At 37.7% G+C, this 27,659-nt stretch overlaps 3 protein-coding genes across 15 annotated transcripts; 2 read left to right on the forward strand and 1 right to left on the reverse strand.

Moving 5' to 3' along the window:
• Nucleotides 1–1,222: 1,222 nt before the first annotated feature.
• On the forward strand, nt 1,223–14,797 carry LOC112750503 (uncharacterized). Of its 10 annotated transcripts, none has more exons than XM_025799256.3 (6): nt 1,236–1,522; nt 1,926–2,040; nt 2,134–5,820; nt 5,910–5,997; nt 13,138–13,265; nt 14,253–14,797. In XM_025799256.3, the coding sequence occupies exons 3-6, from the start codon at nt 2,216–2,218 to the stop codon at nt 14,515–14,517; spliced, it is 4,086 nt and encodes a 1,361-aa protein (XP_025655041.1). In that variant the 5' UTR covers nt 1,236–1,522; nt 1,926–2,040; nt 2,134–2,215; the 3' UTR covers nt 14,518–14,797. The 10 variants fall into 10 exon arrangements, with proteins under 10 accessions (XP_025655039.1, XP_025655041.1, XP_025655042.1 ...); XM_025799257.3 differs by having other exon boundaries at nt 2,139–5,820; XM_072216633.1 differs by having other exon boundaries at nt 1,236–1,517.
• A 516-nt stretch (nt 14,798–15,313) lies between these two features.
• LOC112750505 (mitochondrial protein import protein ZIM17) lies at nt 15,314–21,806 on the reverse strand. Of its 4 annotated transcripts, XM_072216638.1 has the most exons (6): nt 21,723–21,806; nt 21,416–21,651; nt 21,160–21,271; nt 19,959–20,087; nt 16,832–16,959; nt 15,314–16,407 (listed from the first exon to the last, which is right to left on the reverse strand). In XM_072216638.1, the coding sequence occupies exons 2-5, from the start codon at nt 21,622–21,624 to the stop codon at nt 16,858–16,860; spliced, it is 552 nt and encodes a 183-aa protein (XP_072072739.1). In that variant the 5' UTR covers nt 21,625–21,651; nt 21,723–21,806; the 3' UTR covers nt 15,314–16,407; nt 16,832–16,857. The 4 variants fall into 4 exon arrangements, with proteins under 4 accessions (XP_072072739.1, XP_025655050.1, XP_025655049.1 ...); XM_025799265.2 differs by lacking the exon at nt 21,723–21,806 and having other exon boundaries at nt 16,846–16,959; nt 21,416–21,681; XM_025799264.2 differs by lacking the exon at nt 21,723–21,806 and having other exon boundaries at nt 21,416–21,681.
• LOC112750504 (uncharacterized) lies at nt 15,741–16,838 on the forward strand. Its single transcript, XM_025799262.3, has 2 exons — nt 15,741–16,400; nt 16,529–16,838. The coding sequence occupies exons 1-2, from the start codon at nt 15,741–15,743 to the stop codon at nt 16,625–16,627; spliced, it is 759 nt and encodes a 252-aa protein (XP_025655047.1). The 3' UTR covers nt 16,628–16,838.
• Nucleotides 21,807–27,659: the final 5,853 nt, after the last annotated feature.

Below are 27,659 nucleotides of genomic sequence, written 5' to 3' on the forward strand. Positions count from 1 at the left end.
ATTGTATTGTTTATAGCGGTGTGATATAATAAATATAGGGATATGGATTCAATGTTTTTGTAGGTTACAAATTTTTGTATTTTTTTTTGCTGATTTGGAAATAATAGTTGATTTGGCAAAAATAGAATGGTTGATTTTAATATTTTGTCAAGTAAGTGATGTTGCTGACATAGCATTAGTAGAAAGTAAAAGATGTTTTAAAAGTAATGTGGGTAAACTTATGTATCTACTTTTATATATTAAGAATAGATGATAGATATCTTGAACTCTTGAAGCACTTAATGATGATTATGATTTTTGATAATTAATGCTTTTGTTTAGTTGAAAATTTGTTTGTCAATGTTGTTTTTTTTCTTTTTGTAGTAAAACATTATATGTTTGTTATTTATGTGTGTTTTGATCTATTTTAGTTATAAATTTTAATGTTTGAATTTGTTTATGAACTTTTATTGATAAACTATGGATAATATATTATGTAAAATTTTAAAATTTTGAATTTTATTAAGTTAAAAATTATTTAATTTAAATATTTGAAATTATATATTAAATTTTTAATAATTTTATTTAATATTTAATTAAACTAATTGAATTTCGGTTAAATTTCGATCAGACCATTAAACCAGTAAACTAACTGTCTTACTGATTCATTGATCAATCGGTTTTCGCAACTTTGGTTAAAAGTATGGTATTGCACTACAAATTAAAAATACTGGTTAGTATAAACTAAAAATGCTAACTTTTAAATTCTTTTGATATTATATAATACAATTAATTTATCTCTTCATACATCGCATAAGTCTTACTCGAATATAGTAAAAAAATTTTATTTTACTAGCACTAATATAAAAAATTATTTTAAAAATAAAATATTATTTTAATTTTTAATATTTAGACTAAATTTTAATTTAGGAAAAAAAAGGTACTTTACCCTCTTGTTTTAATAAACAATTAAACATGCCGATGATATCTTAAATTAGATTTAAACATATTCAAAGCTGTACATAAAGTATATAATCAAATATTTTGCCAAATAATAATATAAGAGGAATGTTAGGGACCAGTAATTTTAGTGTTTTATAATTTTTAATTGGTCATTAATATTTTATTGGTGTGAAATTATATCTAATAATAAAAAATCACTCACTTTTATTTTGATTATTAAGTGCTGGCCACAAAACACAAAAATTGCTACATAAATTTTTCCATAATATAATACACGTCTATACACTCTGGCTGAACTGTGTTGTGTGCTTTTGCCACAAACAAACAAGGCAAATCAAACCCCAGCTGAGACTATTCACCACCCTCTTCCTTTCTCTCTCTCTCTCTCTCTCTCTGCTTTCTCATCCTATTTCTTTCGTTTATCACGCTTTAATTTTGCATTCAACGAAGCTTTAGTGTTCTTTCAGTACACATGCAGATCGTAGCTATGGTGTATAGAACCCATCACGGTTGAGGGTCTCACTTGCTTTTCGCTTTCGAAATCTCTCTCTTCAAAAGGCACGCGCTCTTTCTTAGTTAGGTACACATAACCCTCTTTATCATCAGTTTTCATGCATTTTCGTTGTTTTATCGCAATTAGTCAAGTTTGTATAGAAATTGAATCCTTGTACTCTGGGTTGGTGAAAACTGTGTGAGCATAGGGCAATTCTTTGTTTGGTTTAAGAATAAAATTAAAATTATTATTCTTGATTCAAGTGAAAAAAAAATGATATTTCTGCGTTGATGACTGTTTATTAACACAAAGATTGCAACTACTGTCAGTTTTTTTTTCCCCGAGTTTAATTCATATGCGTCCTTTTGACACCCTTGGCATCCTTATCTTAGGCATTATATAGACTGTATATAAGTTATAATTGACAAAATAATGAGTTCTTTATTGGTATGATTTAACACATTAAGATTTATTTATATTTTTTATTCAGTGTCATGGGATGTAGTAGAATATAAGCAGAGTGTGGATCAGATGTATTTTGAAGGTGATTTACTCAGCGGGCTAACACGCTTTGGGCTTCTACATTGACTCCTAGCATATTACAGGTGACAGCTTATTACGATTGCTTTCGTAGCTTGCTCGGTCCACCTTATATGAGCATTTCTGGCTGTGGTCTGATACTTTCTCTACTTGAATAGCTCAGTTGTGAATAAAAGAGCTTGCTCAATTCATCAGCTTACGGTACCCTCTCCCATCCTTTCCGGGAAAGCAAATGTAACTATGCACAACACATATTTTAGCTCTACAATATATGCTGTCAGGGGTAGGGAGTCATTCTCATTATCTTTCAATGGCTACTCAAACATCTGCTATGAAAGATTTGACAGAACACCATCACACTGTTCATCATGTTGTCACTGTTGTGGTTGTTGTGCACTCTCCAATTATAGGGTAACAATAAAGCCTAGTCTTCAAAATGGGTTGAGGCAGTCCACTCTCCTTCAACTGTCAGCTAGAAGATTTATTTTGGGTAGAGAACAGTTTTTTCCCCGTCTGCCAGCTTATGGTCTACACAAAAGATGTTATGTGAATGAAGAAACTGTTTGCAATAGAAGTAGAAGGAGAATAGAGGGAGAATGTGTCTGTGCAGGAGACTCGCGAAAAGGGAGGGGAAGTTACCATTCATTTGGTTCTGATGATGCCGAAGCAGTTCTCAGCTTATTGAGTGAGCAATCAGATAAGGATACTATTGATGTTAAAAGGAAGAATGTCTCCACATCCAGAAGAAATGAAGCAGAGAAGAAAATAAAGAGTGTGAGTAGGCAGAGAAATTTGAATTTGGGTAAGAAAGTAGAAACAAAGACAAAAGGGATCTTGAAGCAACGCGAGACATCTGCTATTGACTTGAGAAGAGAGAATGAAAAATCTAGCAGAGGAAATGTAGCCTTGGCCAGAAGTGAAGGCCATAGGTCGAGAAGAGATGTTTCTAGTTGTTCATCTTATTACACAGTTTCATCAGGAGATCTCGGGAGTGACATCGATGTTCAGGATAAACATGGTTTTGAAGAATGTTCATCAGGATATGAGAATGATGAAGCAAATTATGTGAAGGGACAAGTGAAGGAAGAATTCAACAAACAAAGTGATGATTTGGTGAGGCTGCAGGACTTTTCAAAGCATGAAAAAACTGCATTTGGTGCTGACATTGATTCTAGCCTAAGGAAGAAGTCTGAAAAGAAGCTGGCCGAGGTAACAGTGCAGGAAATAAAATCTACAAGAGAACAGCAAGATGTGCATTCAGAAGCATTTGGATCTCATGAACCTAGTAGTTATGGTAAAGCGTCTCTTTCACATAAGCAAGTCAATAGTAAGGAAGATGATTCGTCTTTTCTCAAGCGTCAGAATGCATTTATTCAAGCAAGAAACAAAAGGCATCAATATACAGGTGTGCAAGATTCTGGTTTCAATGAATTTGAAACAACCTTGGTTTCAAAACAGGCATTTACTGGCAGGCATGAGGAACTTGATCTATCTGATGCACAGATAAAGGAAACAAGAGATGAACATAAAAAAATTGTTGGCTCTACTACCACTGGAAAGAAAACCTTGAATTCAAAGAAGATCTCCAGTAGCAGACATGGGAACCTTGAGATACTAGAAACATGCTCACACGAAACAAGTGATGAACAGAACAAATTTTCTGGTTCTAATTCTACCACAGGAAAGGATGTTATAAATAGAAGTTCACATAAATATATTGAAACTTCAAAAGTTGAAGACATTCAAAGGACATCCATGGAGAATCTTGGAGCACAAAGGATTTCAGTTTCGAGTTCTGTTCAGGAAATGGAGGAGCATCAACACCAAAAAGGAGAGAAGAGACTTCTAAAGAGAGAGGAAAAGACTGAGATTAAAGATATGAGAAAATCTCAACATATTTCTGAAGTATCACACGATCATCAGAGTAATATTGAAGATACTTATATCATAAATGCTAGAACTAAAATAAAGAACACAGATGAAAAGCAACTTTCAAGCTCTAAAAGAACCTCTGAGAAGGTGAAGCACATCCCTAAAAGCACATTGAAGTCAGTTGCCAAAACTACAGAAAGTTCTTGCCAAACAGATGAAACAATTGTAAATTTTGAATTAAGCAGGGAGGACAAAACAACTCGGAAAGTAACAATTTCAGATAAAACTACCTCAAGAGAGGAATCCAACATCCGGGGATCAAGGAGTTTTGTTTCTGAATCTGGAACACATGTCACATTAACAGATGATCATGAAAGAAAGTCTGCAACGATGTTGATTGCTTCCTCATCCCAAGAGACAACAGGTGGAGGCTCAGCACGTGCTCAAATAACTTCACAAGTCGCTAGCCCAGAAATTATTGTCGAAACTTCAGAAAGTGGCTCATCTGATACATCTGATCATTCTGATAAAAGTCCTGTTTTGCTACAATATTCTAGAGATGGAAGTAATCAGTCTTACAGTGAACCGTATACCATCATGGCTCCAGAAGATTCTCTTCGTTCAGTTGATTGCTTAGAGAAATCATCCAATCAGTTTGTTGCTGAGTTTGTTCAGAGAGCCAGACATGAAGTTGCCACTTCAGCCACATCAGAGGTGGAAGGTACTAGAACAAAGTTTGCTGTTGAAGATGAGGGGAACCAGATCTACAATTCAAGCAGGCAACATACTGAAGATGATTCTCAGTCTAAGAAGCATGATTCTAGCCATTCCTCTGGGATTCGTGAGTCCAAAGGACCTTCTGATGAGATGTGGGATGAAACAAAATCTTCTGTTGAGCAAAGTCAAAGAGCTGAAGAATCGGAGGTTGGCAATGAAACGTCAAAAACAATTGTCCGTAGAACCGGCAGGTCCCTGTGGAGTATGATTGCTGACGTTGTAAAATTGCGTTGGGTTTCACATGCTGCTTCTACTTCAGCTGAAAGATCAGATGAGAGAAACTCACCAAACAAGTCTGATAGTGAAACATGGTTTTCTGGGCAGGAGCATGCGGAAAGGCATAAAAGTAGTGCCATAAAAGAAGCGAGTGTGATACCACCAGAAGCCATTACAATTGACAAGTTAAAACAGGGTAAAAATGATACCCAACGCGAAGGGGAGATGTCTGACACTAGAAGAATTAAGGACAAAGGAAAATGTGTTGAGATTAGATCATCTGATAGTGAAACATGGTTATCTGAGAAGGAGCAACAGGAAAACTATGAAAGTACTTTAATAAAAGAAACAAGTGTGCAACCACCAGAAGTCATGACAATTGACAAGTTAAAACCGGGTAAAAATTATACACAAAGTGAAGAGACGTCTGACACTAAAAGAATTAAGAATAAAGGAAAACATGTTAAAGTTAGATCATCTTCAAATACAGAAGAAAGTGGGTCTGCAACCATCCCGTATGCTTCAGGAGAGGAAAATATTGAATGGACCAGAGATAGAAAAGATTTAAAAATTAGTACTTCGGGCATTAAAAGTGTGGACTTTCCAAGTGCATCATTGCCTGCCAGAGGGCCTCCTGTTGCAAGCCCAATTGTAAATATTGGTGTGCTTGACTTGTCTCGAACTCGGTCAGTGTTGCCAATCAAGGAACCAGTTCCTTCAGTGCAGTCTGAATTGTCTGCTTCAGGGGAAAAGGATGGAGAATTGAAACAAAGAAAGTTTCAGAGGACTGGGCAAGTCTTAAGAGATAGGTTTGATGACTGGGAGGAAGCCTATCAACTTGAACTTGAGCAGCGAAGGATGGATGAAATGTTCATGAAGGAAGCACTTCTAGAAGCCAAGAAGGCCGCAGATATTTGGGAAGTCCCCGTTGGTGCTGTTCTTGTGCAGCAAGGAAAAATTATTGCCCGGGGATGCAACTTGTGAGTATCATGATCTACAATGATATTTCAATCTCTTTAGCTGTTTTGCATTAAGTTGTTCATAATCAATATCAAATAATCTGTTTCAGGGTTGAAGAGTTACGGGACTCCACTGCACATGCAGAGATGATTTGTATACGAGAAGCTTCAAATCTTCTTCGGACATGGAGACTATCAGTATGTTCTCTTTGTTTTAGTTTAAATTGTTTTATTTACTGCCAAAGTTTGATATTTGTTAGTTCATTGATATGTTACTTTTAAGTCCACGTGACTTTCTTAAGATACGACAGTAGTGTCTTTATACTCTCATAGTTGAAGTGAATAGCAGCTGACCTAAGATTTACACAACATTCATAACACTTTTAACATCCAAATGCTTGCTATCTAATCTGCTATTTTTCTTATTCTCTTTAATATGATCTAATCTACTATTATAGTATAACATATGAATGTCAATTAATTATTGTAACATACCACTAAAATGACAAGCAAACTGAACCATGATCATGTGTTCACTGATGTCATAGAAATCTGCCTTCATGGTGACAATATCTCTAATATAGACAATAGTTAGGTTCAAGCATTGTATAGGACAATCTTCAAGCACACCTTATTACTTAATGAGTACTGTCATGGGTAAACAGTCTGGTTTAAGAATCGTTGTCTTCCTTTGGATGCTTCTTGGTAGAGAACATAGTTTGGACTATGCTTAGTGTTTCACTAACCAATCTATGTTCACAATGCCTAAACTAAACACCATCCACATGTCTAAAGTGTAGAGTTGGGATAAAATTTGACCTTAGTTCAAACCTTAAAGCTTGTTCAAGAGAGAATGATTTCCCAAGTTATTATAGAGTACTTTGATCATATATCTAGCCAATGTGAGATTAACACACCATTGTCATACCTAATTCTAGACATTTATATGTAGCTTAACATCATCCATAAAATAAACTTTGATTATATTAGACTTTACCATTATGTACAATATCATGCTTCTACCTAACAACTTAAACTTTTAGAAGATATGGTTCATGACACCCCCCCCCCCCCCCCCCCGCGGGAACTGGTAGTTCTACAAACAAGTTTTTCTGCACTATACAAGATTGAAAGAACATGATCCTTTCATTTTTCATGATTTGGGAATCTAAAATAATTCTTCCATTATTCAACAAAGCATCTTTAGTAGATTTTCCAGTGTATTAGGAATGAAAGCCCACCTACTTATTAGAGAGGCTGAGAGTAAGCGTTAGCACTTTGAGCTTCCCTTCATTTGCTTTGCAGGAGCTGCACATTGCATCAGTTGCAAAATAGGAAGTCAGGAATTAGGAGAGCAAGAGACCTCCCAAATATACCTACACCATTGTATTCTTATTACCAAAATAATACACACTTTCTTTGTTTTTTGCTTTTCTCTGAATTGGTTCCTCGATACGTCTTTGATCTTTTTGTAAGCACCTAAGGAAAGTGAACCACACCTTAATACTCGATTCTAACAATCCAGCGTCACTGGAGACGTGATGGATGCACTCTATAGTACTTCATTAGGTCTCTTGCTGACCAGAATCCTCTAGAGGTAGCCCTCTTTGTACCACTGACAACCAGGCTCCGATATCATTGTTAAGTACCTAAAGGAGTGGGGGATTACACCTTAAAAACTATTTGTTAAGGGGGAAGAATTACTCCCCTTAAATACAACATTGAGCATCCTACTGATGTGGGACTTTGGAAATCCTATACAACCTAAGTCTCTTAACACCTTTGTCATCAACTATTACAAGATTGGCCAATCTTAGTATTTTTACATGACAATTTCTTGTTGCTATGTTATATATATCGAGTACATTTGCTTTATAGTTTGTAGACTATAATTTGGTAGCACAAAAAGGTAACTTTCTTCACTTTTGCTAAGAAGATGGTTCAGATCATGCAATAACCTGAACATGTTTATAATATTGGATAACAAAATAAATCCGGTGTAGATTGTCTATTATGATAACATATTCAAGGATGGATTAGTCATAAATAATAACTATTGAAATGGGTTAAGATAAGAAATAGATTATGTATGTGATAGAGAGACGCCTACTACTAACAGGTTTGGGTTGTGTTACAAAGGGAGGGGTAAGTAGCAGTTAAGTCGGAGTTTTAGGAGTTGTTGGCATGTCTAGCTCGCTGATAAGTCACTGCCTATAAATAGCTAGGTTATAGTTAGTTTAGGGGAGTGTATTTTCTGTTATGAATTCTGTTAGAAGTGGAGAGAATCCCTCTCCCTGTGTTGGTAGTTCCAACCGTGTAGAATCTTCTAGGGAGTGCTAATTGGCCATCCCTGTGCATCAATAAAGCTTCCTGTTCTGCCATTGCGGGTTCTATCAACTGGTATCGGGAACGTGAGGATCCCGACGCTGAATGGTGCAATCGAAATCGAGGAAAATGGAGACACTATTTGACACAATCAAGTCGCGCATGGAGGAGATGTTCCGATCGATGCAGGAGACACTGCAGCGCTTCGATTCCCGAATGGATTCGTTCAAAAATCGCGCGCCTAATTGGAACGAGCGAGGTTCACCGGGATCGCACCTGGCCGCAGGCTCGTTGGCCGGATCCCGCGATGTGCCGGAGCAATGGCAGAAGCTGGAACTTCCGATCTTCCGCGGTGGTTTGGATTGAACGCATGGAGCAGTTCTTCTTGCGCGCAGTGCCAGAGGAGGAATGGCTCACGGTTGCCACCTTCTGCAGTGGCGGTTCCTCAGTACGGCGCTGCTACGGCATTTTCAACCGGAACGACTGCAGAGTCCATATCAAACGCTGCTGAAGCTGAAACAGACGAACTCGGTACGGGACTACGTTGATCAGTTCGTGCTTCACGCGTGGCCTCTCCGCGGAATTGCGCTGGAATTGCTGATGGACCTCTTTTTGAATGGGCTGAAACTGGAAGTGGGGGAAGAATGTAAACTGTTTCCATACCAGTCAGTGGACGAGTTAATGGAACTGGCACAGAAGGTAGAAAACCGCAACGCGGCCTTGCGAGGGGTATCGGGACGTAGTAAACCACTGGCTCCCAACTTTGTCGTTGCCAATTCAACCGCCAACAAAGCTGTGCACCTTGCTACAGCGTCCAACTCTGCAGCAAGAAACGGCAAAGAATTGACAACGGATCCCTCGCAACGGCGCGGACTGCGACATCTCAGCAACGAGGAGTATAGGGCGAAGCGCGCCAGGGGGGGAATGCTTCCTCTGTGATGAAACCGTACACCTCTGATCACATCTGCAAGAAGAGGGAGTTCAAGCTTTTAATCATGGAGCCAGACTTTGAAGTGGATTGGTTACAGCATGAGGCGGTTCCAGAAACAGGGAAGCAGGGACAATTGGAACTCAAATTCATGAGCTTGAGTGGATATCACAAGTCAATTAAAGCCTGGGCAGAGATAAATGGCCGCCGTGTACGCGTTCTCAAACATTGTGGAGCTTCGGACAACTTCGCGACACCGAAGATCATCACCGAGTTGGGCCTAAGGATTGATAACACCCCTAAGTTCCAGGTCAGGGTAGCAGATAGTAGCAATAAAGGTGGACAAGGAAGGTGTTTGGGCGTCACTCTCCAATTCAAGGAATTGGCGATCAAGGAAGACTTCATCTTCCCAACTGACGAAGTGGAGTTTGTCTTGGGGCTGGCGTGGCTAGATAAGTTGGGAGACGTCATCACAAACTTCAAAAAATCATGCCTTCGATTCTGGAATGGGGACAACCTGGTTACTTTGCAGGGGGACCCAGAGCTGTGCTATGGAGGCATGCACCTTCAATCTACAGTTTTGTCAATTCAAGAAGGGGGAGAGGGATTTATGGTCCAGCTGTGGCCCATGACTTTGCAAGCTGCCGCTGTATCACAGGTGCCGCAGGTGATACAATCGGTGTTAGCTTCTAATGCTAAGGTGTTTCAGACATTTCCAGGGCTGCCACCGTACCGTCGCCATGACCATGCCATTCCATTGAGAGAAGGAGCTTCAGCCCCGAATATAAGACCTTATCGTTACCCGCACCATCAGAAATCAATGATTGAACAAATGGTGTGAGAAATGCTGGCCTCGAGGATAATTCAGCCAAGCTCCAGCCCTTTGCTAGCCCGATATTGTTGGTGAAGGAAAAGGACGGCAGCTGGGGGTTGTGTCGATTATAGGGCATTAAATGGCATTACGGTGCCGGATAAATTTCCTATCCCTGTCATTGATGAACTACTCGATGAATTGGGAGGAGCTGGAGTTTTCTCTAAGCTGGATTTAAAATCTGGGTACCACCAAATTCGGATGAGGGATCAAGACATCCACAAGACTGCCTTCCGCACTCATGGGGGCCATTATGAGTTTCTAGTCACGCCCTTCGGCTTGACCAACACCCCCCTAGCTCCTTCCAAGCCTTGATGAATGGCATTCTTAAGCCTCTATTACGGAAATTCGTCTTGATCTTTTTCGATGATATTCTCATCTATAGTCATGATATGGCGAGCCATGCCCTTCACCTCCAAGAAGTTTTCCAGATTTTATTGGAGAACCAGTTGGTGTTGAATGAGAAGAAATGCACATTCGCAATGAGCTTGGTGGAATACTTGGGTCACATTGTCTCGGTACATGGGGTCTCAGCTGATCCTAACAAAACCATAGCGATGCTAGAGTGGTCGGTGCCTACGGACCAGTGGGCTTTACAGGGATTCTTGGGCCTTACCGGCTATTATAGGCATTTTGTGCAAGGATATGGGGTTATGCCAAGCCGTTGACGGAGTTGACAAAGCGAAATGCATTTGATTGGAATGACAAGGCCCAGGAGGCTTTCGAGAGATTGAAGAGGCTGATGGCAGACCTACCGACTCTAGCAGTCCCGGATTTCAATCAAGACTTTGTGTTGGAAACTGATGCATCGAGTGAGGGGTTGGGTGCGGTGCTGTCCCAGCAAGCCAGACCAATAGCATTCCTAAGCCAAGCACTATCTCCAAGGGCCCGGCAAAAATCTGCATGAGAGGGAGTTGATGGCCATTGTCTTTGCTGTCCAAAAGTGGTGGCATTACTTGTTGGGTTGCCATTTTACTGTTCTCACAGATCAGCGAAGTCTGAAATTCCTCACAGACCAGCGACTCATTGACCCAGCTTACTTGAAGTGGACCACTAAATTGTTAGGCTTGGATTTTGAGATCCGATACCGGCCAGGCCTTGAGAATAAGGCAGCAGATGTCTTGTCACAACAAATGATGGCAAGGGCAATCTTGGTAGTGCATATGAACCTTTGGGAAACGGTGGAAGAGGAGGTGGCTCACGACCAAGAGCTACAAAAGATCGTGGTCGCCCTGCAGCAGGGGCTGGATGATTATCCGGGGTATTCCCTGCACAAGGGACCGCTGTCTTATCAAGGGAGCAGTTTTGCCTGCAAATTCTTCTCAGATCCCGCTTTTGCTGGCATTGTCCCATGATAGTGGGGCAGGAGGACATTCAGGCTTCTTTCGAACCTATAAGCGGCTAGCAGCAGCGGTTCATTGGCTCGGCAAGAGGCAAAGGATCAGGGATTATGTTGCTGGCTGTCACACTTGCCAGCAAAACAAGCACGCAGCGATGAAACCGGTGGGGCTGTTGCAGCCCCTACAAGTTCCGGAGAGAGTTTGGGAGCACGTGACAATGGATTTTGTGGTGGCATTGCCAAAGTCCAAGGGCATGGACACTGTCCTAGTAGTGGTCGATTGGTTAACAAAATACACTCATTTCATCCCCCTAGCTCACCCATTTTCAGCCAAGGAGGTGGCGCTAGCCTTTATTAAGGAGGTGGTTAAACTACACGGGTTTCCCAAGTCAATCATATCGGATAGGAATAGGGTGTTCATGAGTAAGTTTTGGTCCGAACTATTCCAAGCCGCAGGGACAAAATTGAAGCACAGCACGGCATTTCATCCACACACCGATGGCCAAACCGAAGTGGTGAATCGCTGTTTGGAGACTTATTTGCGGTGCTTTGTGGGGGGCTACCCAAAGAAATGGTTGGAGTGGCTACCATGGGCTGAGTTTTGGTTTAATAACTCCTACAATGCCTCAGCCCAAACAACCCCATTTCAAGCACTTTATGGTGTGCCAGCACCTGTTCTTTTCCATGGAGAGACTTTTCCATCCCATGTTGAGGAGGTGGCAGCATTGACCGCAGCCAGGGATGCTGTGTTGGCAGAGCTGAAGACGCACTTAGTGCAGGCTCATCAGCGGATGAAACAAGCAGCAGATAGGCATCGAAGGGATGTGGAGTTCAAGCCTGGTGAGCGGGTTTATTTGAAAGTGCAATCTTATCGGATGCAGACACTAGCGCGGAGGGTCAATGAAAAGCTAAGCCTGCGTTATTATGGACCGTTTAAAGTGGTTGAGAAGATAGGGGCAGTGGCATACAGGTTGGCCCTGCTTCAAGGGTGCAGACTTCACCCGGTTTTCCACGTTAGCAAGTTGAAAAAGGCCGTCCCGCCGTAGCAGCAGGTGCAGACGCTGCCACCGGGGTTGGCTGAGGATGGCGAGCTGGTGATGCATCCGTCTCAGATAGTGGCATCGCGAACCGCAGAGGATGGGGCTTTGGAGTATTTGGTGCGCTGGATGGGCCTCTCCTTGTGAGGACAGATGGGAGCGAGCGGCGACGTTGTAAGCTACCTTTCTGGAGTTCCACCTTGAGGACAAGGTGGTTGTCCAAGGGGGGAGTATTGATAGAGAGACGCCTACTACTAACTGGTTTGGGCTGTGTTACAAAAGGAGAGGTAAGTAGCGGTTAAGTGGGAGTTTTAGGAGTTGTTGGCATGTCCATCTGGCTGATAGGTCACTGCCTATAAATAGCTAGGTTATAGTTAGTTTTGGGGAGTGTATTTCTGTTATGAATTCTGTTAGAAGTGGAGAGAATCCCTCTCCGAGTTCGTAGTTCCAACCGTGTAGAACCTTCTAGGGAGTGCTAATTGGCCGTCCCTGTGCATCAATAAAGCTTCCCGTTCTGCTATTGCGGGTTCTATTAGTATGTTTCTCTCTAATTTTATCTTTCAATTTATAGTGTTAAAACCCTTGTTATAACAACATTCTCAAAATGTGCTTCTATAAAAACATGAATATCATATGTTCAAATTACCTTTAGTAGTACTTGATAAAGGTGGTTTGGAATGGAGGAAAAGTAAATGATGTGTTATTAGCTAACTTCGTTTCAAGGATCATATAGTAATTTGGTCTGTCTTGAGGAATCATTGACCTCTATTATTACTTATGTGATGCAAGAATTAGTTTCATGTCTCATTTGTTGGCGACAAAATTTTCTCACTTTCAGGGCACTACACTTTATGTTACGCTTGAGCCCTGTCCAATGTGTGCTGGCGCCATTCTTCAGGCAAGAGTAGATACTGTTGTGTGGGGAGCTCCCAATAAGCTTCTTGGAGCTGATGGAAGCTGGATCAGGTATGCAGCTGACATGCATGTATTGTGTATAGTTATTGGGTGGCAAGGGGAGTTGAGTCTTATGTACATCTTTTTCATGACAAAAACTGGTTTATTGTCTTTGGTAGGTTGGTTAAATTGATTTTGGTCGTGCATTAAACTGTTGAAAGAAAATGAGGGAATTCATACTACTAAAATATTAAATAGATACCAACGTGTCTATTTGTCTACTTTATTTATTAAATGTGTATAATAATAACAAATGTGAAACTAGTTTAAATGATAAGTATTTATACTCTAATTAAAAGGTCATAGGTTCAAGTCAAAAGGGTATGAATATATGCAAAGAATGGCATTTTAGTGAGGAAAAAAATGTGCACCTAACTTCCATTATAGTAATAACAATATCGGGAAAGAAAAAGAATAGTAATATTTATACCCTGAAACATAAATCATACCAATTGCATTTGAGTTGTCTAAAGTTTGAACTATATAATATGGCCAAATAAAGAGAAATATTTGGGAAGGGGAGTTTTGGAACAACAGTTGAGTTGTCTCCATGTGACTTGAAGATTACAGGTTCAAGCCGTGGAAACAGTTACTGATGTAATTAGGCTGCAGATATTACACTCTTTGGGTGCGACTTTTTCCCCGTGTTAATGCGGAATGCTTGTGCACCGCCAGGCTACCCTTTTTTTTTGTAAAGAGAAATGTTTGGATACCAAATCCCATTTGTATTGTTCTATGAGATCCATTAATAGAGGCCTACAATTTGGTTTGTGTTTGGCATGGTTTAGGAAGAAACTTCTGTATTTAAAACTGGTATAACTTGCATCCGGAAAAAAAAAAAAAACATTATACCATCTTTTTGAAGTGACTAATTTTCCTGGTGGGAATTGAGTCATGGAAAGTTACTTGTATGCACTTATTCAGTGCATCAGAGATTCTATAGATGATTTATGAAAAGGCCAAACAAAAATAAATAAAAATGACTGAACTTTTTTGCAGGCTTTTCCCTGAGGGAGGAGAAAGCTCAGATTCCAGAGATATGCCGCCTGCTCCAGTTCATCCATTTCATCCGAAGATTACGATACGACGAGGCATCTTGGAAAATGAGTGCGCAGATGTAATGCAGCAATTCTTTCAGCTGAGGAGGAAACAGAAGAAAGACGAATCGCCAAAGGAGCCTTCTCGCCTCTCACTTACTCACCGGCATCACCACGCCAAGTTCCTCAACAAGTTACATGACATCTTCCACGTATTCTGTTTGTAAATGACCTATTAGCACATAATTTTCCCTCATGTTTTAAATGAGCTTTCTAAATAAAATATTCAAACATGATGAGAGTGGTCATAATGAAGAGTACAATATTCCATTTCCATTTCCCACTTCTAGATCATATTCAATCGGCTATGCTGTCATCAACAGTAATTCCAGAAGTTAACAAAAATACTGTTGGCAACCTTTGTTACAAAGTTATTCTTTGATTGTTTCGTTTGGAATTATGACAATACTTATATGATATAGTAGACCCTATCTGTCTTTGTGATCATTTACAAGAAAGAGAAATCTGGAGTATGTACAACGATTAAACTGCAGCTAAAACATCACAATCGCTTTTTATGTTGGACCATCAGATATCAACAGAAAGTGAGAACGACCTCATACTTACACATCGCTCATAATACGAATGTATGATGTAAATTGTAGGCAAAATCATGTCTGCGCCAAATATTAAACCTAGGGTCAGTTACTCAGTTATACTGAGCGATGTTTTGTGTAATTATAGCCACCCCAATTGTTCAACTTTTATTCATCTCTCTTATTTATCTCGTTCAACAAAGATTTAATAATAAAGTAGTCATGAGCAAAACACCCAATTAGAAATAACATAACATCTTTTGTCGTATATTTAGTTCACTCTTCTGCTTAAACAAGTGTCAAGGTTTGAATTCTGCCTTGTATATACGACAATCCATTAACCAGTGACAAACTCTTGAACGAAGCTTTAGTCCGCGACAAATTAGTCTTTGACATATCAAGTTAGAAAATACTATGGGAAACCAAATAAAAATAATGCGCATTTGTATTAAATTTTCCGGAGGGTAATTCAATAAACTTTACCAATAATTTTTTTCTTTTTTCCCTCACCCACCTTACTCTATTCTAGTAAATATCAACTTAAGTGTGCTTAAAAATACTAGATAGAGCATTCTCAAGTAAATAAACTACTTAGGTCATAATATGAAGAACATTTAAACTAAACTTCAGATATAAGACATCCGATTCGAGGAAAACCAATTGAACCTATAATCGTCAACTTTGCTTGTAAGATGATTAGTGTGATGTCGCAATCACTTGAAGGCTACATTACTCCTTCCACACAGATCATACATACACGCAATACTTTCTCAACTTTTTTCAAGGCATCACCATGGCCCTTAAATAGCAAGCAAACTCTCACTTAGTCCACACCAAATCACAAATCATAAAACATGGCTTCAACGTTCTGGGCAGTGGCTTTAGCAAGCCTCTGCTTCCAGCTAGTAACAATTAACGCACAAGCTCCAGCAACAGCGCCCTCAAAGCTGCCACCTGCAGCACCGACGCCGAAAGCAGCTACGGCACCTGTAGTGGCAGCTTCCCCTCCAACCATAAGCAAACCACCAGTGGCTAGCAAGCCTCCAGCAAATGTGGCTCCAAAACCTGCTCCTGTGACATCACCAGCCCCCAAGGTTGCACCTGTTTCGAGCCCAAAGGTGCCACCACCACAACCACCAAAAGCTTCACCTGTCTCAGCTCCAACCACACCACCACCATTGCCGCCGCCGCCTGTTGCGACACCACCACCATTGCCACCACCAACAATATCCCCAACACCAGTCCAAGCACCACCAGCCACTGCACCTACGCCACTACAGAGAGCACCAGCACCCGCACCTGTTTCTCCCCCACCAGCACTAGCACCAACGCCTGTAATAGAACCACCAACACCAGCACCTGCCAAGCACAAGAAACGAAGGCACAGGCGCAAGCACAAAAAACATCATGCACCAGCTCCAGCACCAACAATTGTCAACAAGAGTCCCCCAGCACCACCGGATTCCACAGCAGATTCGGACACAGCACCAGCACCAGCACCGGGTCTGAATTTGGTAATGTCTTTTGCCAGCAAACCATAAATTACAGTTATAAATAATATAATAGAAACACAGATCAAGAATGAAATATATTGCTCAAACAATTTTCTAACAAATTTCTTTTTCCCTTTTTAACTTCGCAGAATGGATCACCATCAAACTATCAGCATGGGAGAAATATATGGGCAACGGCTGGAATTGCCATCACCATCTTGCTAGCTATGACAGGCTTCAGCTCATAGCAGCCTCGTTGTGACCATGGATTCACTCGAATCAGTTATTTTATTTGCAAAATATAAAATCATTTTATGTGCATAGATCTGAATAATGGAAATTTGTACCTCTGATATATATTTTTTCCTATTAAATTCTTTATGGTGATATGTATTCAGAAATATTAACGAATATGAAATTTTTGGATTATGGAAGCAATCTGGAAATATTACATAAAAATGTTCACCCGAGTTGCACATTAAATTTGATCGACTTCTGACTCTGTTTCCCCCCGAAAGTCGTACTCCGTGATAAGTCCGAGATTGTCAACTAACTTGTGATGCCGAAGACAGCCTGCACACTAATAAAATGTAGTTCCAGTTACTTCCCATAGAGTAAGTATGCACGCGAAAATAACAATAACAATATACTGATACAAATATGACCATGATGATAAAATGCATGATCAGATGGTCATCATCAAGAAGGTTAAAGAAAGCAAGCACACTAAGCAAAAGTGAAAAAAAAAACACATGGAACCTGAAGACTAGTCACAAGATCATCAGCATAGATGCAGTTCAATGATAAATGCACACAATATTCTAGGTTTCTAGCCATTACAAAACTTTTTGAAACGTGTTAATATGCTGAATGCCAGCAGTTACTTTTCGGATATGTGATGATCAACAAACTCATGTCAGAAACGGTAGATGGCTGGGACAGGAAATTTATTTTCTTTTCTTGAAAGAAAAACTGTGTCCCTCTTCAATTATTTTGCAGATATGGCTCACATTAATATGCTTAAATCGGAGAACAGATTTGGCAGGTGGCAACTACTGAAAGGCCGATGGAAAGTGTCCCTCTTTCACTTATATTGAAAATATAATATTGAAACTTCTGATTGTGGAAATACTATTTAGTCGAAAGAATATAAACAGATTATTACTAAGTTATTATATGAAAGAATTATTTTCTTACAATCTAAACAAAACATATATTATTTTAAAATAAGTTCATGCATTCAAATATAAATTTCATTTCGAACAATAGATTGAAATAAAGAATTATCTTTATTCTTGATTAATTTAAAAGTTTTTCAATGTCATTGCTAATTTAACACATTTTTTAACATTTATACTCTTGTTAAGGAATACTACTACCCATAAACTTTATTGTATAGAATAACATTAATATTTTTTTATTATTAGATATGTAATGTGCAATTAATTTCAATTCAAATTATTGTAACCTTTTTGGCCTTGCTAAATGTTCCTTTTCCACCATCGCCAAAATGCATAGAGAACCAATCAGGGGTTCAAAAACCTACAATTTGATCTGCTGCTTTTGTTCTTAATCAGGTACAAGTTGCCAAAGGTAAATGTCAATGAAAATTAAAGATGTCCAAAAATGCCCTTTTCTAGCCCCAAAAAGGTCAAAATACTGAACCTAATGCAAATATATGGAAAAACAAAATATTTGCTTGATAAACAGATTATCATGTTGCAAGAGATCAAGCAGTCAGCTCCAAGGAGCAGAAGGAAAAAGAAAGAGAATATGATAATCATGTTATGGAAGTAAACATATTTCAATTATAATAAAATAAAGTAAGTGGCTAAGTGGTATCATATGAACTATACAACAATAATTAATCTGCTACACAAATCAGACAATGGTATAAGGTTTTTAACAAATCATGTTTACTATTATATGAACTAAATATAGTCCTCTCTATCTCTGAGCATAAAAAAATTAAAGAGAACAGGTTTACTATGAGAATGAGAGAAGAGTGTTTAGATTATCTAAGATACGTGGGCCATGAATAGCAGAACATGCTAAGTCAGTGTTGTAGTCATTTGAGTTGTGACAATATCAATACACATCCCACTATGATAGGTTCAGATAGTAACAGGATTGGCAGGCTTTATTAACGAACTAGGGATTGCAAATCACAATCCTTTTTTGGAATACAATGTTGGAACTACCAACTATGGAGGGAGTTCTTCCTCTCCTATTCTAACTGATCTAACAGAATTTTCACACAAACTAAAACTAACCAATCAACTACTATTTATAGGCAGCAGCTAGGACTAAGACTATTGACCTTAGGCCAGTTAGTGCAGCTCAAAAGGAGCAAACAGAGCCAATTAACAGCAATTAGGAACGAAAACAACTAAACCAGCAAATAGACTACTTACCTCTCCTCTTGTAAACTAAACTAGTTTCTATCACACTACATAGAGTTGGATATATATTCAAAGAACATCATCGCGCCCTATCATGAATAATGTTAGAAGTGAGCCAATTTATTCTTAGATCTCCCTTGATCACCTCATTCAGAGACCTCTTAGATCTACCTTTCTAACCAGATGCTTTGCTAGTTGTTTCTCAATATGTCCAAACTACCTTGAAGTGAGATTCTACCATCTTTCAACAATAGGCAGCACTCTAACTTTCTCTCTCATGTTTTCTTCATTCGAGTATGGCCACTCATCCATTGAAATATCCTCATCTCAGCCACACTATTCCTATATTCATGCTCGCTCACCCTCAACTGTCCAACACTGCATCCTAAATAACATGGCTAGTCTAATGGTATTGCAGCAAAATTTAAGCTTAAATTTTAAAGATATCTTTTTGTTGCATATGAAACCCGAAGCATTTAGAGACTTGGGTATTTTGGGCACCCAAAGTCCCACATCGAGTAACATGGGACGTTTGTTGTATTTTAAGAAGATTGGCTCTTCCTCCTTAATAGCTAGCTTTAACGTTGTAGTTCCCCACTTTCCTTAGGTGCTTAAACAATGGTATCAGATCCGGGCTACCTATAGACTAGATTAAGGTAAATATTGTATATTGATAACCGATAGCCAATTGGCAAGGTCAGTGTTGATAGAGTGAAGCTGACATGGAGGTTGGCTTTTCAAAACCAGAGCATTGTTAGCGACTTAGGTATTATGGGGTACCCAAAATCCCACATCGAGTAGCATGAGATATTTGGTGTTGAATTTAAAAAGTGTGGTTCTTCTCCTTTAACCGCTAGTTTTTAAGGTGTAGTTCTCTACTTTCCTTAGATACTTAAAAAAGTACTCCTCCACTTTGAGCAAAGTGTATGAACTATGTTAGAGCTGAATCATGTGTCTTATTTAACCAGTGGTCTCTACTCCTTCAATTTATATCTGATACGCTTTGTTTCACATCATCATTCTGCTTTACCAAGAACATGAATGAATAGAGGGTCGGAGAATGGGTAGTGGCATTTTCTCTTAAAAGAATCAGTGCTAACCGCTTTCAAACAATATTTCGAAACATAAAAATTTCTACATATACATTCACAAAAAGACCTAAGATATAAATAGGTACCTGAACAAAAACAGAACCCCTTTCATAAGCTAATCTGTTAACAAGCCTCTCTGTTCTTTCACCACACAAATTACATGTAAATTGTACAAGCAAACTTCTTCTTGGAAGATTTAAGTCAATACTAGCACCCTGCATACAGCAGCACATAATTAATATATATAAGGGCAGTTCAGCATATGAGCCTCTCACCTGGTGGCATCTAGGAAGGGTACTTAATTGATTTATGTGATCCAGATCAAAGCAATTTATCAAACGGCAACTTTGCTATGAGGATATCATAAAAGAAGAAACTAAATGTCATTCTTCAAGATATGAAACCACATACAGAACTGGTAGCCATTCGATAACAACAACTAAGCCACAAAAAACATTGTATTAATTCATTCAGAAAGCACAAAAGCAGAGTAGGACAAAAGAGAAACTGATTAGAATACATACACATCAGTATTTGAGAATAACAATAAAGGTCTGAAACAGGTTTTGAAAGAAGTTCTTGAATGAAAATAATAAAGACAGCTTCAACTCTACATCAGCAATGAACAAATAAAAATTAATACTTTTTAAATTCTAAATGAATAACATGTAACTTTTGAATATATATATATATGAAAGAGATTCCTTAAGATGAGAAGAAGGCTCCCCTATACAAACCAAAACAAAACAGAGAAAGTCCTCTATAAAACATGCTTGTCAGAAATTTGCATGGAAAGTATGTTAATGCTCCAACCAAATAATGGCAAAACTGAATAGTGCCACAAATATTTGCCTCTTTTCTACTACCAAATCGGCGAATCCAACAAACCTAGTCAATAGAAATTCTTCTAGTGTTGCAGGACACACCTAACATTCATCAAAGATGATAAACAAATCGTCCCATAAAAACACAGCCATCGGGCAATGTAAAAGGTATGTGAATTTGCCTCACGCATAACACACATCAGGGAAGAAGACCTTATGTGGCCTTACAAGTAATTGGTATTAATTCTGTTAAATCAGTATCCTTGAATTTCATAAGGGAACCGGAGAAACCTCCCATTTGTTAATAACATTTAATTTTCTATGCCAAGCTTAGAGCCATGAAAAGCTAGAAAGCCTAAGTTCGCAATCCAATATGCAAGAGAACTTGTAATGACTTTTTTTTTCCCTTTCATTTCCTGAAATAACCCAAGTTCACAAGGAAAGAAAAGAAAAAGACATTAACCTCTTCTGAATTTTTTGATTCGGGCTCCACAGAAGTAAAAGAATCATCACCCAGCAACCCATTGACCATGCATACCCGACCTGCAAGCCTTGGTGACAGAAATATTTTTGACCTGAAAGCAAAAGTCTTTTCTTACACTCTGAAATCATCCATAGAAATGCAAATTGACAAATATTGGGACAAATCAAGAAAATTAAGAAATACTAATAATAATATGAAAACCATAATAGACAGGATATTTGAATTGGCAACTAACCTGGAGGCCCCGATAGAAGGAGTGTTGAACTTCGAAGCTGAAAATGGAAGGCTGAAGCATAGAGAATTAATGGGTCCCGTAACTTTGTGCGTAGAGGAAGACAGAGAGGGAAGGAACAGAGGGATGGTATAATGTGTGCTTGCGGCCATTGGTAACTGAAATACAATGGTGCCCAAAATAAATGAAGGAATCCTTATGGCTAAGTGCATTCACCTGTGAATCTGCACCATATATAACTGACACTAATTTATAAATCAATTCGAAAAATAATTGTAAACAACAATTAAAAGGGTAGCTTAGTAGTTACACAATATCCGGGAAAATGACCGCACCTGAAAAGTATAATGTTAACACTTAACACTTGTTGAGAGTAAATGCTCAAGTTCATCCTAAAATTTCACACTTGAAACAAATTGGTCCGAATATATATATTTTAGTATTTTTATTTATAATAATATTATGAAAATATAAATTTTTTAAAATTATATCAGTTTTATTATGGTATTATAGATTATAACAGAAAAGATTTATATAATCAAAATGCTTTTATAAAAAAGGTTGTATAGGATAAAAGTTTTTGTCAACTAAAAAGATTAGGATTTTCGTAGATAAAAAAATCAAATAATAATTTTTTAGTTATTATTTTTATGTGAAAAAGTTTAATTTTTATTAAAAATTAATTTTAATATTTATTATCTAAAATTTGAAAGAATTTAATATTTATACTTTTATATTTGATTAACTGTTAAGTCTGTTGTCCAAATAAAAATAATTAATTTTTATATTTTATTAAAAAATATATTTTTTTCTTTTTATATATAAAAATATAATTAGATATTAGGATAAAAAAATTTATATTGATAGTTATAAAATTCACTCAATTATTTTTTGAAATAATTGAATCTTGATTTTAATTATTAATCACAATATTAGTATTCTCTCAAAATTATATATAATAAATATTTGAAGAAAAAATAAAAGTATAAATTAAAAATATAAATAGTGTAAAATTAAAACTAAATAAAAATAACTAAAAAATTATGTATACAATAATAATATATTTTTCATGTGAATAGTATTATGGGATATTTTTTAATTATAAATTTAATGTATTCTTTATAAAAAAATATGAATTCATTTAAAAAAAAAGATAAAGAAGGAGAGAAAAATTTTATTTTTATTGTAATGAAAGAATATATCTCGTAACACATTTTGGTTTGTTAAATAATTGATATAAAATATAAATGATAAGTTATATATAGAGTGGGAAGAGTAGAGAGAATTAGAAAGGGGGGAGAAATAGATAAGAGGATGAAAGAAGAAAGTTTATTAATTTTGGAAGGAAATATTTTATTCCAATTTTAATGAGAGAGAGTCATGTCACATATTTTAATTGTTAAAATTAGTAATCAATTAATCTTGACATACAAGTGATTTTGCTCTACAAGTCTTACAAGTCCTCTAATTGATGTTTCGCCCAAACGCGCCTATTATGCACGTGTGTTTCACGCGCCTCTAACAGATTTTAACTCAATCAACGCGCGAATATATAACTTCCTTTTTTTTGAAAGGATTTCATTTCCTTTTTTCGAATTTCTTGCCTTCTCTCTTCGATCTCTTTCGTGCGTTTCTCTCTGCATTCTCCTTCGTCTTTTATGTGCGTTTCTCTCTGCTTTCTCCCTCTTCATTTACGTGCTTCAATTTTTTCATTGTGCGTTTATCCATTGTTTTTTTACATCAAGCTGTGAAATCATTTTTGAAGATAATGGATGATTCAACTTCAGATTGTCAGCTAAACCAGAGCGAAGTGGATTTTGAAACTGAATCCAATGAAGTTCCTGAGGTGTGATTTAGTTTTAGTTAGTAATTGAATCTGACTTTGAATCCAATTAGTAGTTTTTGATTGTGTAGTTGAATAATGCGTGAACCTTGCCTGTGATATTTGCAGTTTATTCTTCCTTGTTTGAATTGAATCTAATGCACTAGTTCTCATTAGAATTAAAATAATTTTGTCCATTTTATATCAGACATTCGGGTGTAGATCAGTAATAATTGGGGGCATTTTAGGAAAGTTTGGGTGCATTTACAGTTTATAACTTTTCATCTGACGGAGGGTGAATTATCTTATTATTTTAGTTGAATTATTTTAGTTTCTATTTAGTTATGATTCATGAATTTGGTTTTCTTATTTTTGATGATGGTTTTATAGTTGTATTTGCATTCTATAGTTTATGCTTGTTTTAATATAGTCTATTTTGAGTGTATTTTTGCAGACCTTCTGTGGTGTTGATGACCAGTCTGTCCCCAAGGTTGGGATGACTTTTAATACCCGTGAAGATGCTGCAAAATTCTACAAGGGTTATTCAAAGGTTGCAGGTTTTTCTACAAGAGTTCGGAGTACAAATAAGAAGGGAAATGAAATTAAGAATCAATTGATTACATGCATGTAGCAGAGAGGAAAAATGGACATCGAAAATTTCTCCGACCGAGAAGACAAATCCCTCAGTTGGTTTAAATTGTCCTGCAAGAATTTACATACATGTATTGAAGGATGTTGGTGTTTGGATCATTTCGAATGTCGTGTTGCATCATTCACATCCTTGCTGTCCAGATCAAGCACAGATGCTCAAACAGTACAGGGAACTAAGCATGTCTGTGCGTCGTACAATAGAGAATAACGAGAAAGTCGGTATTAGACTTAGCAAAATTTTCCAATCATTTGTTGCTACAGCCGGGGGTCACCACAAGTTAAATTTTATCAAAAAAGACGTGAGGAATTACATCACTAGAGAAGTGCAGAATGTTTCGAAACAAGAGGATGCAAAAGAATTCGGGAAATACTTATTAAGAATGAAAGAGAAGAATCCGAATTTCTTTTTTGAGCTCGAACTCGAGGACGATCAGTCCATTAAGCTTGCTTTTTGGGCGGATGCAAGGAGCAGAGCTACCTGTGAGTATTTCGGAGATGTTATTTTATTTGACACCACCTACAATAAAAACAGGTAACATGCTGTTCTGGTTGATGATGCTGAATTAATGTTGTTTTATGAATCTGCTGCAGAGGTGTATATCACTATATTGGAGGTTTTTGGGTGTATAAGATAATTATTTGGGTGTATTTTGTTGATTTTAATTCTGTTTTGTCGTAATATGTTTCAGGTATAATCTGGTTTGTGGTTCTTTTGTCGGGGTAAATCACTACAATCAGTCAACACTTCTTGGATGCACTTTGATGAAAAATGAAGATATTGAATCATTCAAATGGTTATTTCAATGTTGGCTTCATTGCATGGGAGGAAATGCTCCGAAAGGGATTCTCACCGATCAATGTGCATCGATGCAAAGGGCTATCGAGGCTTGTATGCCCACAACAATTCACCGTTGGTGTATTTGGCACATCATGAAGAAATGAGCCATGTTGAACAAGAAATGAGCCATGTTGTTTGGAACTCTCATACCAAAGAATCATTTGATAGGAATTGGGATGATTTTCTGCTGAAGTATGGTCTTGTGGACAACAAGTGGCTTTCAGGTAATGACATTTAAAATCTGTAGCAGAGGTGTAAATTGCATGTTTTTGGGTACATTATAGTCTGATTTGGGTGTATTTTGCAGATCTTTATGAAGACCGTCATATATGGGTTCCAATTTATCTGGATCACCACTTCTGGGCTGGGATGAGAAGCACACAAAGGAGCGAGAGCATGTGACACGGGCCCCAAGGGTGTATTGGTAAAGATTTTTTTCCAATAAGGTCGCGTTGCAAGTATAGCTCTACCAACAACAATCCTCGGGGGTCAAATTTAGAAGAGGGATCTGGTTGTCACAAGTTCAACCCCAATAGAAATAACCGAAGTATTCAAACCTCGGGTCGTCTCACAAGGAATGGGCAAACATGTGCTTCAACATTGGTTAGAAATCCGGGGTTGTGAGTTATGAGCATGAAAATAAATGAGAATCTTAACAAGCAAGTAATCTTAAAATGCAACAACTAGTTCAATTAACTAAGCAAAACATGAGCAACTTCAATGAATAAACAACATTTCACTTTATTCTATTATAACCCAAACAAGTAACTATAACTAAAGCAATTGGTTGAGGAAATTGATTTTCAAATATGAATAATAAAAGCAACTCTTAGCTAGGCTTGGGAATTGGGGCCACCATCCTTGTCTAACAACTATATCTTGACAATTATGAGGAACCAAGCTCATTAAGTCTACTCTCAAAGTCTTAAGTACGTGATATCTACTCCTAGACTTGAAGTACGTCAAATGGCTTTGATCACATCAACCCATAAGTCCCAACCTACCTACTAATTAGATTAGTAATGGGTTGGCATCAATGAGTATCAAATTGACCACCTAGGGCTCCAAAATCATCAAATCCATTAGACCCAATGACTCAAGTTTACCCAATTCCCTTGACATAGGCCAAGAGTAAAGAAGACTACTCCATAATCAAAGTAAACAATTCATCAAACACTTGGTAAGTATTAACAAAAGACATGTTCAAAATAGCAATTAAATTGAAATCTACAAGTACCCACTAACAATTATCAACATATGATCATCCAAACAACAAAGCTAAATATAGAAATCATCAATGTAACATCAACAAGTCAAGATTCACAACATTCATGAAATGGGTATAAAATGACAATTGACAAGAATTCATAAACTATCACAAGATATAAGCAAAATTGTAACAAGAAATTCAAATTGAACAATTAAAACTAGTAATTAACAAGATCCAAGTCACAAATCAACAAGGGAAGATCAAATTAAAACTAGATCTAGAGAGGAACAAGGGTTTCTCTCTCTAGAATAACAAAAGAACCAAAAACTCTAAAAATTATATCCTAGTGTAAAAATGAGTGATCCCCCCTTTTCCCCCCTAGTATCCTTGGGTCTTTTCCATGCAGAAATAGCTTGAAATTGGGCCTAATGAGCCTCAGAAATCGCCAGGCACGATTTTCTTTAATGAGGTCACGTGCAGCTTTCCACGCGTGCGCGTCATGCGTGCGTGCGCGCCGATTGCTTTTGTGATCCACGCGTGCGCGCCAAGTGCGCGTGCGCATCGATAGAAATTTTCTGATCCGCGCGGATGCGTCCATCCTTGCGCGCCACTTCCAGCCAATCCCGTCCACGCGTGCGCGAGCGCGCCGATGCTGCTTTTCCCAAGATTTCAATTCTTCATGTGCCTCCCTTTTTGTACATGCTTTCTCCCTCTCTTCTAAGTCATTCCTACCCTATAATTCATGAAATTACTCAACAAATACATCACGGCATCAAATGGCAATAGAAGAGAATTAAAATATGGTAATTTTAAGGCAAAATAAGCATATTTTCCATCATGGAGCAATATTGGGAAGTGAACACAAAATCATGCATTTCTTGTGAATAAGTGTGAGAAATATTGATAAAATCCCCCAAAATAAGCACAAGATAAACCACAAAATCGGAGTTTATCAAATCTCCCCACACTTAAACCAAACATGTCCTCATGCTTAAAATAAAAAGACCAAAGATCATGATGAGAAAGGGTTTATGAAATGCAAACTACCTAAGTGGATGCATGCAACTAATGTAAAATAATCTACCTACTTGGTCAAGAGTAAATCTATCCTCCGAGAATACATGTGAGCATATAGGGTGAAAATAGTATGTAATTCATGAATCCCACCAAATTGAATACCACTAAAGAGTGCATATGACTTGCTAAACGAACGCTTGTGAATACCGGGAACAAGCATTGAGCATCGAACCCTCACCGGAAGTGTATCCGCTCTATTCGCTCAGTTGTATAAGGTTCGTCACTCAATCTTCTCCTAATCATGCTTTCCAAGATTTGTCTTTCATCTAACAATCAACAGTTACTCGATGCATGCTTACAAGTATCATGAGGTCTTATTCATGAGTTGTAACGGGGCTAGGGTGAAGGTAAGGATGTATATGGTCAAGTGGGCTTAAAATTTGAGTCCTTGATCAACCTAGGATCCACTAGACACATAGAACAACCTATAAAACTACAATACATTACCTAGCTACCCTTGAGTTTTTCTCTTTTTGCACACTCATGTATTCTTTTCAATTCACACCCATATGCATTGTTTTTATTACTTTATCTTGGGGCATTTTTATCCCCTTTCATTGCTTTCTTCCTTTCTTTTTTTTTTTTTTTTTCATATATCCCTTTTTCTTGAGGTTTCTTTATGAACCAAAATTTCAATGCAGACAGTTTA

The sequence above is a fragment of the Arachis hypogaea genome, chromosome 15, assembly GCF_003086295.3.
Source record: "Arachis hypogaea cultivar Tifrunner chromosome 15, arahy.Tifrunner.gnm2.J5K5, whole genome shotgun sequence".
Taxonomy (NCBI): domain Eukaryota; kingdom Viridiplantae; phylum Streptophyta; class Magnoliopsida; order Fabales; family Fabaceae; genus Arachis; species Arachis hypogaea.

Bases quoted from the DNA above. Each gene is read 5' to 3' on its own strand.
- LOC112750504 (XM_025799262.3), top strand. From the start codon at position 15,741: ATGGCTTCAACGTTCTGGGCAGTGGCTTTAGCAAGCCTCTGCTTCCAG. The intron at 16,401-16,528 runs GTAATGTCTTTT...TTAACTTCGCAG, and splicing joins CAGCACCGGGTCTGAATTTG to AATGGATCACCATCAAACTA.
- LOC112750505 (XM_072216638.1), bottom strand. From the start codon at position 21,624: ATGCACTTAGCCATAAGGATTCCTTCATTTATTTTGGGCACCATTGTA. The intron at 21,272-21,415 runs GTTAGTTGCCAA...TTTTGCTTTCAG, and splicing joins CCTTCTATCGGGGCCTCCAG to GTCAAAAATATTTCTGTCAC. The intron at 16,960-19,958 runs GTACCTATTTAT...ACATTTTATTAG, and splicing joins GGGGTTCTGTTTTTGTTCAG to TGTGCAGGCTGTCTTCGGCA.
- LOC112750503 (XM_025799254.3), top strand. From the start codon at position 2,216: ATGCACAACACATATTTTAGCTCTACAATATATGCTGTCAGGGGTAGG. The intron at 5,998-13,137 runs GTATGTTCTCTT...TCTCACTTTCAG, and splicing joins TTCGGACATGGAGACTATCA to GGCACTACACTTTATGTTAC. The intron at 13,266-14,252 runs GTATGCAGCTGA...ACTTTTTTGCAG, and splicing joins GCTGATGGAAGCTGGATCAG to GCTTTTCCCTGAGGGAGGAG.